General features: G+C 42.8%; 1 protein-coding gene across 5 annotated transcripts in view; it reads left to right on the forward strand.

Moving 5' to 3' along the window:
- The first annotated feature begins 5,469 nt into the window (after window positions 1–5,469).
- The window catches only part of MCOLN2 (mucolipin TRP cation channel 2), a 61,072-nt gene continuing 53,811 nt past the window's right edge, over window positions 5,470–12,730 (forward strand). Inside the window, exon 1 of one of the 5 annotated variants that reach the window (XM_043878044.1) lies at window positions 5,470–5,601. In XM_043878044.1, the coding sequence (XP_043733979.1) occupies window positions 5,525–5,601 (77 nt within the window). In that variant the 5' untranslated portion in view covers window positions 5,470–5,524. The other 4 variants (XM_043878048.1, XM_043878046.1, XM_043878045.1 and 1 more) reach the window with 4 other exon arrangements.

Below are 12,730 nucleotides of genomic sequence, written 5' to 3' on the forward strand. Positions count from 1 at the left end.
TTCTCCAAAGAAGACATACAGATGGCTAACAAACACATGAAAAGATGCTCCACATCACTCATTATCAGAGAAATGCAAATCAGAACCACAATGAGGTACCATTACATGCCAGTCAGGATGGCTGCTATCCAAAACTCTACAAGCAATAAATGCTGTGGAGAGGGTGTGGAGAAAAGGGAACCCTCTTACACTGTTGGTGGGAATGCAAACTAGTACAGCCACTATGGAGAACAGTGTGGAGATTCCTTAAAAAACTGGAAATAGAACTGCCCTATGACCCAGCAATCCCACTTCTGGACATACACACCCAGGAAACCAGATCTGAAAGAGACACATGCACCCCAATGTTCATCACAGCACTGTTTATAATAGCCAGGACATGGGAGCAACCTAGATGCCCATCAGCAGACGAATGGATAAGGAAGCTGTGGTACATATATACAATGGAATATTACTCAGCCATTAAAAATAATTCATTTGAGTCAGTTCTAATGAGATGGATGAAACTGGAGCCCATTATACAGAGTGAAGTAAGCCAGAAAGATAAAGACCAATACAATATACTAATGCATATATATGGAATTTAGAAAGATGGTAACGATAACCCTATCTGCAAAACAGAAAAAGACTCAGATGTATAAAACAGACTTTTGCACTCTGTGGGAGAAGGCGAGGGTGGGATGTTTCGAGAGACCAGCATCGAAACATGTATATTATCCAGGGTGAAACAGATCACCAGCCCAGCTTGGATGCATGAGACAAGTGCTCAGGGCTGGTGCACTGGGAAGACCCAGAGGAATGGGGTGAGGAGGGAGGTGGGAGGGGGAATCGGGATGGGGAATACATGTAAATCCATGGCTGATTCATGTCAATGTATGGCAAAACCCACTACAATATTGTAACTAGCCTCCAACTTATAAAAATAAATGGGAAAAAAATAAATAAAAAAATAATTCTAAATTCAAAAAAATAAATAAAAGACTAAACTCTTGGATGAAAAAAAAAAGATGCTGACAGATTCGGTTCCCGAGCCTGCTTTCAGGTTCACAGACAGCTTTTTTGGTTGGTTGTTTTTGCTGTGTCCTCAAATGGCTGAGGGGGCAAAGGAGCTCTCTGAAAGCTTTTTTTATAAGGATACTGATCCCATTCATGAGAGCTCAACCATTAGGACCTAATAATCATGTCCCAAGGGTTTCATCTCCACATGCCATCACACTGGGCATTAGGAATGAACATATGATGTTTAGGGGAACACAAACATTCAGTCTAGAGCAGGTAGTGAAACTATTCTGTATGAAATGGTAATGATGGATACATGTCATTCTACTTTTGTGAAAACCCAGAGATAACACAATTCAAAAAGAGTGAATCCTAACATAAAGCATGGGCTTGGGGTGAAGATGTGTCACCACAAGTTCACCAGTGTACCACTCCAGTGTGTGATGTTGCTAGTAGGGAATGCTGTGCCTCTGAGAGGGCAGGGAGTAAATGGGATTCTCTGCTCTGAAAAATAAAATCTTATTTTTTAAAAATTAAGAATATTCCGTGACATGTGGACGCAGTGGCCCTTTTGTTTATGTATTGTCTGTGACTGCCTTCACCTTAAAAGGGAAAAATTTAGTAGTTGCCACAGAGACAGTAGCATACCCTTTAAAGCCTCAAATATTGACTATCTGGCCCTTTACTGAAAAAGTTATCCAACCCTTGATTCATAAGATAGCTTGTTGAAAACTGACTTGGTCATGTAGAAAACCCTAGCTGCCTTCTTCCCTCTCACTAGATGCCAATTTGAAGTACAATGGACTTTCATATGATAAAACTAAAATGCTGTAGAAAATGCAGAAGAATATTTGTGACCTATGGGTAGAGAAAGAACTCTTAAGATTGTAAAACCACAAGCCATAAGGATTAATATTTGATGTACGGCGAAAGTCACCACAATATTGTAAAATAAAAAAAAATTCTAATCTTGGTTTCAGAAGATCAAAGTTAACTTCCATCCAAGGAGGAACACCATGGACAAAGTTAAAAGATAGGTGAAGACTGGAAGAAAATATAATGTCTAAAACTGGCAAGGAATTGATACCTAGCATATGTACAAACTATCTGCACATTAACAAAAACTGGAAAGGATGTGAAAAGTAAATAAAAAGTGCCAACTTTCCCCACTATTTTATTGTTTCTGCCACATAAACTTCACTGAATATTGTTCTTGTCTATTCCAGAAAATTTTAACTATTAGCCTACCTCATGTTTTCTAGACTACTTAAATCCCTTTTACCAGTGTAAATGTCAGTGAAAGTTGTTTTTGTTTGTTTAAAGGTATATATATTTTTAATTTATTACTTTTTATTGAAGGATAATTGCTTTACAGAATTTTTCTGTTTTCTGTCAAACCCCAACATGAATCAGCCATAGGTATACATGAAGGCAACCTGCTAGAGAAATTCAAGAGAAAGTTTTGTACATTTAAACTTCTATGTTAGAGTACGTTATTGAGCAACAGTCTTCTGTTATTTGTTTATTGGTCATTATAAATTTGAATCAGGGCACAGAACTTTTTGTACTGTCAAATACAGAACAGAATGCAGACATTTGAAAGGAACAAACTAGCACAAAACAATGACTATTACTGCACAGTGAGAAATGAGCCAAGATCTTTACCATAAACAAAGTGCCTTTTTGAAAGTGAAAAACATAATGCCAACTGTGAATTAATTTTCTAATTTAGAATGGTCAAGATTTGGTGTGCCTAGAAACAATAATTTATATCTTAACATGTGTGACATTTACAGCATTCAGCCATCTGACTCCCAACTATCCTTCAATCTCACACTGCCTGCCTCTTGTCCATCCCCAATTCCCTCAAACACTCAGTTTAAACATTTCCTAGAAACTTGCTACTTAAAAGAGTGATGGGCGGACCAGCAGTATCAGCAGCATCTTCTAGTTAGAAATGCAAACCCTCAAATTCTATTCCAGACAGACCCACTGAATCAGAGTCTGTTTATATCAATTTGCTGATATAAAAAAATGTTATCCCAGTTTACGGTCCTCTTCTAAAGGGACTGTAGTTCCTAGTGGAGTCCTAAAATCTTGAAGTGAAGGGTTGTCTCTTTATAGTGGCTTTATATGTTTGTTTTAAATCTTTTTATTTTGTATTGGGGTATAGCCGATTAACAAGTGATGGCTTCAGGTGAATAGCGAAGGGACTCAGCCATACATATACATATCCATTCCCCAAACTCCTCTCCCATCCAGGCTGCCTATAGTAGCTTTTGTTAGTAATTAAAAAGGCTTAAAAATTCTTTAGCATAAAAATTGTGTATATAGATATATATCTGTATAAATATAATATTTCTTACTTAAAACACAAACTTCCTCCAACACTCTCCAACCAAGCTACAGTCTGCCTCCTTAGACCAGCGTCCATGTCCTTCCCACAAGAACAGTGCTGCAACACTTCCTCTCCTTTTCTTCTAAAAAGGAACCACACCACTGCTGCACCCACCTGCAGGGACTGTGAATACACAAACAGGATCTTCCAAGTCTGTCTATACCCAGTGGGCACCTCTAATGAAACAGGCTCTAAACTACGGCTTTTGCCCAATGGCCTATTGAAAGTGACTTTTGGATGTAAAGAAACAGTGTTGCCTGCCATTTCAGTTCTACAAGGATCAAGCCATGGACAGTGTACCTTGAGGGGAATTCAGGATGATGAAAAATAGCTTTCTGGGCTTGGATACACCCAGATAGTTAAGATACATATCTAAGGGAAAATGTCAGTGATCCCAGATTCTTATCATACATATAAAAGCACTAAGATCATTAACTTGTTTGTTCTTTGTGATTAGCAGTGATCTTTGGATGTTCACCCACCCCAGCAAAAAATTCATGCACATTCTGGCTCTTCCCCTACCTCCTATTGAAAGGAAGCACAGTCCTAAGGAGACCCAAATAATAATAATGTAGCCATTAAGCATAGTTGGGGACCTTTAGTTCCTTCTCAAGGGCTATAGATAATATTCTGAGCCATAGCCTGTGAGCTGTCTTATAGATACTGAAACTCCTACCAGGTGGAAGAAGTTGCCTATATGGTGACCAGACTAGACATGACATAAGCTGCCACAATTCCGAGAACTGGCCTCAAAGAAGTAAAAACAAACCCACCCTGGAACTGAAGATTAACTGTACCTAAAACAATCAAGGTGATGTTGGTCAGACCACTGACGACCAATTTCAAGATGACTATCAGAACTGAGTGAACTGTTTTTGCCTGTAACCCCTTTCACTCTGTCTGGAAAAGCTCTTGCCCCTGATCATGTGGAGATGGGGAAGCTGGCCTTGGGACGGATGTTCCCTTCCCCACCCAACACAGCATCGGAAAAAAAGCAAACTTTCCACCATCCTGGCCTGTTCATTGGCTTTTGAGCTGTGAGCAGCCAGACCCAGCTTTTGGTCATGCTATTAGTCAGACACGACCGAGTGACTGAGCATACACATATGCCTCAGCTCCTCAGAGCTATCTGATGGGCTGTTTCCTGGACTATTGTCCTCAGTAAAGTTCTCAAGCAAAACTTAACTCCCAACTTTTGAGGCCTGTTCTCTTCTTTCCGTGGACAAGGGGGTCAATTAGGTATCCTTCTATATACATTATGTGTGTTCAGTCACTGCAGTTGTGTCTGACTCTGCAACCCTATGGACTGTAACCATCAGGCTCCTCTGTCCATGGGATTTCCAGGCAAGAATACTGGAGTAGGTTACCATTTCCTTCTCCAGGGGATCTTCCCCATCCAGGGATCAAACCTGCCTCTCCTGCACTGCAGGCAGATTCTTTACCACTGAGTCACCCGAGAGACCCTTTATATATGTTACTTACTTCCAACTGCTTCTATCTGGAGATGCATATTGGTAGAATATTCTTTGCCCAAGTTAAACCCAAAGATCTTTTAAAGAGTTACTAATTCGAACAGCCTGGACCTCTCGGACCTTGCCGCTTCTGCGGCTACTAACAAGAATAGGGCCCCTTGGAAAAGAAGCTATTGGCCGGTTGGGACTTTCAAGTCAACATAACCCTCAGCTGAAAGTGGCATTTGGGTAAGTGACCGTGACCTTCCTTTCCAAGATCCATGTCCCGTTTCCAACAGGCGTCCTCCTTAGAAGCTCTGGGAGGGTAGAGCATCAGTGGCTGCAGCATGTGGTCTTAACCGGGGGTCCTCAGTGCTGAGCCCTGGGCTTGGCATTCATTGAAAGTGTCCCGTGTCTTGAACGCATCAAAATACAAATGACTTTTAAAATGGTCAAAGGACGGATGTCAGAATCAAAAGAATGCAGAAATCAAGGAAGGATAGAGTCAGGCGCCCCGGAGGGCAGGGAGTGCGCAGCCCGGCCGCTCGGGGGCGGTGTGGAGGGCGCGGCGTCTGCCCAGCGTTCACCGCCCGCGCCGCTTTTGAAGGTGCTTCTCCGCACTACCGCCCGGCAGCCACTCAGGAGGCCGCCTTCTCCCGCCGCTCGGGGCAGCACCATGGCTCGCGACGTGGAGGCGCTGGACCTGCCGGCGTGGAGCAGGGCCTCAGGTCCGTCCCAGGGGCCCCAGTGCAGGTCAGTACCCTAGGGGCGATCGCCGTGGGGCGCCCCCCTCCATCCTGCGGTCGCTCTTCGAGGGGTCCCCAGCCACCCCCTCCCCGGGCTGCTCTCCTCCTTGGGTCTCCTGGCGCGCGCATCTGCGCCCGGGGGCTCGGAGAGGCCGGCTAGCGCGGAAAAAGTGCTCCAGGACACCAAGTTGAAACGCTCTCCGGACGTGCTCCAGCCGGGAGCTTGGAGACCAGGCGGAGGTGGGGACTCGCGGCGGCGCCGGACGCCTGGCCACGCGCCCCTCTCCTCCAGGCGTACGCCCACCAGCCTGGTGACCCAGCCGCCGGCGCCGCCCGAGCGACCCCGCGACTCGGTGTGCCTGCTCTCCGACCCGGGTCCGCGCGCACCGGACGGCTGGTGGAAGAGTGAGAGAGAGGGGCTAAGAGGAGGGGGCCCCCTAGGAGGGGTATGACTTCAGGGGAGGCGGTCCCGCAAAGCCGAAATGCAACGCCGAAATGGAAAGTTTTGAAGGCGCAGGCATGGGCGGGCAGCCCTATCCGTTTCCCCAGGCCAGGAAGCCAGAGGAAAGATCAGGTGTTTTCAGGTTAACCGTCAGAAGGCGCCTGATCTGTGTCTTTCTAGATACTGGACTCTGAAGAAATACTCATCAAGTAGATGACTTTCCTGTTCTAGACTAGAGCTTTCTTGCTGCCTTGCTTATAGTAACTGCTTGCAGTTAGTTAAACCAGGCTGGGCTTTGCCTTCCGGAACAAACAGGCCTTTTCCTCAGGTGGGAGGGTTATAGTGTGGTTAACCCCAGTTCCTCTGCCTGTATGAAAAGGCGTACAGTTCAGACCCGGGGCTCTGCCAGGGGGCCCCACCTTCTTGGTCAGAGCTCCAACCACCCAGCCGTGCAGCTGAGCCTGGGAGGCGCGGGCAAACAGGCCTTCGCTCCCCTTTTAATGATCGCAAAACAAATTCAGTGGTAGGTCGTTAAATTTTCTTAAAATAGTGCGGAGACATTCCTGACTGTCCTGCGTGGCGCTCTCCATATTATTACAAATGAACTTAATGGTAGCAAGGAAAGCAGAAATCGTGGGGAGGATTTACTTCATCTCTGGTCGCTGCCCAGATAAGTATTTACCTAATTCCAAGTAACTCTGGTATGTATTTTTTTAGACTTTTACGGACAAATTTTGAAGTAGATGACAAAATTTTGGTGCAGCTTTTCTTGACAACTTGATACCTGTGAATGTCATATCGAAATAATTGAGTATGCTTGAGCTTCCGAAATAATTGAGCTTCTGAGGTGGTACTAGTGGTTAAGAACTGGCCTGCCAATGCAGAAAATGGTAGGTTTGTTCCCTGGGTTGGGAGGATCCTCTGGAGGAGGGCATGGCAACCCACTCCAGTATCCTTGAGAAGAATCCCCATGGACAGAGGAGTCTGGTGGGCTACAGTCCACAGGTTCACAAATGGTTGGAAACAGCTAAAGCAACTTCGTATGCACACATGTAATTTATAAACTCTCTTAATGCTGAGTGTTTGTTTTTAATAAAGCAGATGGATAGAAATTAAACACTGCTTCCATCTACCATAGCCGTAAAATCCCTGTTGTAAACATAGGGAGCAAGTTGATCCTGGGCTTATTTACTATCTTTTGCTTGGGCTGATGAACAGACTTGTGCTTATGATGGGTATGTTGTGTATAATCTTTATTTCTTAAGTTCACTTTAGTTTTTTTCTTAGCATATTTCCTTCAGGAATTAAATGGTTTTATCATGTCCAGTGAATATCTTCAGAAACTCCCATTCTTAGAGAACACACACTTGGGTGCGCACATAAATAGGTTTTGAAGGGATTCTAATTTGAAATATACACACATCCGGTTGTGCCGTACCAGTGGCACAGAGGATTTTGTTTCATCTCAAACAGAATGGAGGGTGCAGTCAGTAAGAAAGAGGTAGGAAAGGTTGTCTTATGGATGTTAGGATGCAAATTCTGATGTGTTATGTTAAGGGGATTAACTATATGGTTCTTGCAGAGGTGGGGTATGAACTTCACTCGTCAGAAGTGTGTGTCCACAGAGATGCTCATCATCTCTGTGACGCACTAACCACACAGCACAAGTTTGGGGGAACCTGGTATCTCCTTCTGATCGAGGTCTTAGCTCATCTTCCTCTTCACACTTTAAGCGAAGTTAAACTCGCATTACTGTGAACTCTCGTTTCTACTTTAGTATTGTGCTCATTCGCCCAGTCATGTCCAATTCTTTGTCAGCCTTTGGACTGTGGCCTGCCAGGCTCCTCTGTCCATGGGATTTTTCAGGCAAGAATACTGGAGTGGGTTGCCATTTTATCCTGGGAAGGTGGGGGAGATCTTCTCACCCCAGGGATTGAACCCGAGTCTTCTGCATCTCCTGCATTGCATATGGATTCTTTACCTGCTGAGCCACTGGGGAAGCCTACATTAGTAAACCTGCCATAAATCAGGCCCTGTGGTTTGGACCCTTTAAAAACAGGCACATTTCCCACACATCTCCTGACAATTTTCTTGCAGAGGCCATCATAATAGTGCAAATTTCTCCTGCACATAAAATCTGGTAAATCCCGATGAAGTGTTTGAGGAGGCCACATGCTCCTCCCTTTCTCCCAAGGAGGGGCACATCAAAAGTGTTTTTAACAGTAAGATGATACATGTGAAATGTCTTAATGAAGCAAGTGGGAAGAATGGGGAGACAAGTAATGTACAAAGTGGCAGAGAATACAGAACTGAAAGTCAGGGCTGATCATATATGACAGCTAATCTCTTTGACTAGGTCTCTATCCGTGAAGTGAAACCTAGTTCTTGATAAGTTAGTTCTTGAAACTTAGTGGAAAAACAGGTCGGTTCTTGTGGCTACAATTTTTCTAGTGGCCAAAGAAAACCCTTTCGGCTCTGAAAGTTAAAAGTGGAATCTTCTTTGAGACTGGGCTGTTCTCTTTAGCTGAGGCTTGGAGTCTAAGCCCCATGTGTCTGTTCCTAAGAATGAGCTCACCCTTCAGTTGACTTCTCACATCATGTGTTCTGAGTTTCATAGAGAAAAGTAATTTTATTTCCAGACTTCATTTTCTCTATCACACTGCCATATTCTTCTCAGTACCAAATGTGTAAAGCCATGTTTTGGTTTGTTTACCTATTTGTTTGCTTTGGCAGTCATCCAGGGTTTTTTCTTCCCACTTTCCCCATCCTGCCTCCAGCTGAGCTTTTACTCTGTTCTGAGCTTGGGCCCCACCTCCTTTTCCCTGGGTGAGGAGAACCTTGCAGATATGTTGCCCATAGATATTTATTCCTCCTCAGTTGGGAAGACTGCTTCCTTTTTTCTCCTTTGAAGCTTGTGTTTTGTTATCTCCCCTTGAATACATCTAGTGATTTTAGCCTAAAACATTTATCAGATAAGAGTTGGTGACTAGTGAGGCTAAAGACTCTGGAAAATTGTCCTTGGTATAATTCCAGAAGACCCACAGTTTAAAGGGTGGGCTTAAAAAAAAAAAATCCTATCACCTATAGCAACTAGAGGGAGTTGCTAGAGATAGCATGAATCTAGGGTCTCCTCAACTGGCACTGAGGTGGGCTTGTCCAAAGATAAGGTAAACTTATCCCATTGTTAGAGGAAAAATGATAAATTATAACTTTGTTGTTGTTTCTGTTTAGTCGTTGTGTCCGACTCTTTGTGACTCCATGGACTGTAGCCTAACAGATTCCTCTGTCTACAGGATTTCCCAGGCAAGAATTCTAGAGTGACTGGCCATTTCCTTCTCCAGGGCATCTTCCCAGCCTAGGGATCGAACCCTCGGGATCGAACCTAGGGATCGAACCCTCCTGCATTGGCAGGCAGATTCTTTACTTCTGAGCCACCAAGGAAGCCCAATTATAACTTTAGTTATAACTTTATTACTTCCTTTAATGTTCCTTCTCCTTAGGGAGTGTCATCAGCATGACCCTGTTATATCAAGCACTTACTGAAAATGTTAGAGAAAGCAAAATGTAGGCAATAGTGTAATTGCAGTCATCTTTTCCAACTTTTACTGCATTTGGAATCCTGTATTGCTTAGAAATGGAGTTTTGCTTTGCTTTTCTCTCTGACATGGAGAGCTGATTCTTCAGGCTATGTTTTCAGAACACATGTTCAGAACGAGCACTTTGAAAATGCCAAGCCCTAGTTTTGCTTTCCTGCTGACCTGAGGCAGCAAAGTGATGATAGGAGATGATTTTATGGGAACTTGGTGGCACAGTTGTCTTTAGGGAAATTCCTGAAAGTTGTAGCATGCTCATCTGTTATGGGTGACTCTAGAGGAAAACGAAAAGCCCCTAGTCTCTTTTCCGGGTATTTCTCAGAATTAGAATGACCATGTCATTTTTGAGTGCTGTCCCGAGAAGGTAACTACAGTTTCTTTCTTTGATTTTTTTTTTTAAACTTACTTTAATTGGGGTCCAACTACCCTAGAGCCTGAGCTATCTGGACATCTTTCTCTTTTTCTCTCTTCTGAGGTTAGCAAATCTTGAGAAAATAAGTTCATTGTAGGAACTTGAGTGAAAAAACAAACAAACAAATCCATGTGGAAGTTTGGGATTGGGCTAAAATCTTCCATCTGCCAGATTTTCTAGGACATTCACTGTAGGGTCAGCATGATCATTGCTGTAGAAGCCCCGAATTTTAGTCTGCATTTACTTCCCCTGATTCTCCTCCTCCTATCCACTGCTCACAAACTAAGGGCAGGGAAATATTGGATTATCTGATATGTATTATTAGACTCTGTGAAATAGCTTATTTTAACTCAGAATGATAACTCGAGAATTCATGTTAATCACCCCAAATCAGGAAAATATGGAAAACTTGAAGAAGAAAATTAAGATTACCTATGATACTACTTCACAGAGATTACTAAAAAATTTTTTTCTGGTTTATGCACTTTTAGACTTTTTAAATGTCTACATATAGCAATAAATGTCCACATTTTTGGAAAAATGAGATCTCAACATGTTTATTTTGTAACTTTGAAGAAATCTAATGGTATGTCATAGACATCTTTAAGTCAATACAGAGTTACAAAGAGGTTTGCAGTGAACGTTTTTTGTAACCATGTTTTTGACTGGTTATTTAAACACTTGTAATATAAATCCATAGAGTTTTAATTCCAAGATTACAGATACTCTTCTGATCTCATTCTCTTCTACCGCCAAGTGTCCTTGTTTACATTTCCTTTCAATAGATGGTTTGTGTGTGTGTGTTATTGATAAATAAAATTGAAGATAGATTTTAACCATTGTGACTGTTAGTAAGTTTGTTGTTAAATGACCATTGGCCTGTTCCAATCCTTTATATGTAACAGGAAAAATGTTGAGTTGATTATTAATAATTTGGAGCTCTCTACAGGTAATGGATAGTAAGCTTTTGCCTGTTTAAATATAATGTAGACATTTTCCCCCCCAGTATTTTTATTTCTTAAAGTCATAACTTTTTGTGTTAAGATCTGTAAGTTATGTTCATTGGCTTCTGAACTTTCTCATAATTAGGCATGTTAAATTATATTTTTAAAAATTCTATCTTATGCTTCTATCAACTTTATTTTTCAAATGTGCCTAAGTTTTACCTTTGCATTTGGTTTGAGGGAGGACTCTAGCTTTTTCTCTCCCCAGTGCATCACAAGTTTTCATAACAATTCATTGAATAATTCATTCTTTGGATGGACTTCAGGAATATTAATTGAAACAAAATAGGTTTTTTATCAGCAAACCAAGCAACTAAACTACCTAAAACCCTCTAATGTATCTTGGCTAAGATATTTTCAGTATAGTTTACATCTAATTTTTGGTATCAATTATTTTAGATTTTCTATTATATTTTTTATTTGTTGTTATTTTATTTTTGTTATTATTATTTGATCTTAATGGATGCTGGCCAAGGAAAAGTTCACACAATTAGGATTGTCATCTTTTTTCACTGACTCATTTCTTTTTTCCAAAAAATGTTCACTGAGCATCTATCATGTGTTACATAGTCTGCTGTATGCTGGGAATAGTCATAAGCAAGACTGGGTCTTCATGAAGTTCTCTTGTAAGGAAGACCAAAACAAAGATTTCAAAGTCAATTATGAAGGAAATTAAGTGATGACAGAGGGTGTGGAGAAGTCCTATTTTAACAAAGTGATCAAGGAGCCCACTCTGAAGATCTGTCACTTGAGCTAAGAAGTGAAGGTGAGAGGATCTGAATGTGTGGCGAGTTGAGGGGAGTAGGGTAGGTGAAGTGGCAAGTGCACATGCCCAGAGCCGGGAGGGAGGTGAGGTGGGGTGGTGAGGAAGGGGAAGAGAGGGCATGGGAAGGAATGGGCAGGGAACTTTTAGGCCGTGGCAAGAGGACTGGATTTTATTCTGAGAGCAGGGGGAAGCCACTACAGGGTAGAGGAGTGATGTCTGCCTTACACCTTTAGAATTACTCCTCTGGCTACTATGTGGAAAATTGGGAAACCGGCATAGTTTTCTGGTGAGGGATGATGATGCTGGGACCAGGGAGTCTGCAGGGGGTGTAGAGAGAAGGGAGCCACTCCACGTTGTGTTTTGAAGGAAGACTTGTTCAAGTAGGTGTGAGGATTGAAGAAGAGGAGAAATCAAAGTGTGACTCTGAAGCAAAAGTTCCTGTACTTTACTGCATGTTAGAATCTCCTGGAAAGCTTATCAAAATCTCCATGCCCAGTGTATACCTGTGTGTGTGCTAAGCTGCTTCATTCGTGTCCGACTCTTTGCGACCCTATGGACTGTAGCCCGCTAGGCTCCTCTGTGGATGGGATTCTCCAGGCAAGAATACTGGAGTGAGTTGCCATACCCGCCTCCAGGGGATGTTCCCGACCCAGGGATCGAACCTGCATCCCTTGTCTCCTGCACTGGCAGATGGGTTCTTCACCACTAGCTCCACCTGGCTTATACCTGGTCACCAATTAAATCTGAATGTCTTGGCACTGAAACCTTTAAAAAATCCGCAGATGATGACTGTGCAGCCCATGTGGAGGACCACTGACAGAATGAGGGTTTGCAGCTGAAACATCTGGATGGATGTGTGTAATCATGGCTGTGAGCACATGTGCAAAGAAGAGGGTGGAGTGTTGGTAGGAGGAACCTC

Source organism: Cervus elaphus, chromosome 20 (assembly GCF_910594005.1).
Source record: "Cervus elaphus chromosome 20, mCerEla1.1, whole genome shotgun sequence".
Taxonomy (NCBI): Eukaryota; Metazoa; Chordata; class Mammalia; order Artiodactyla; family Cervidae; genus Cervus; species Cervus elaphus.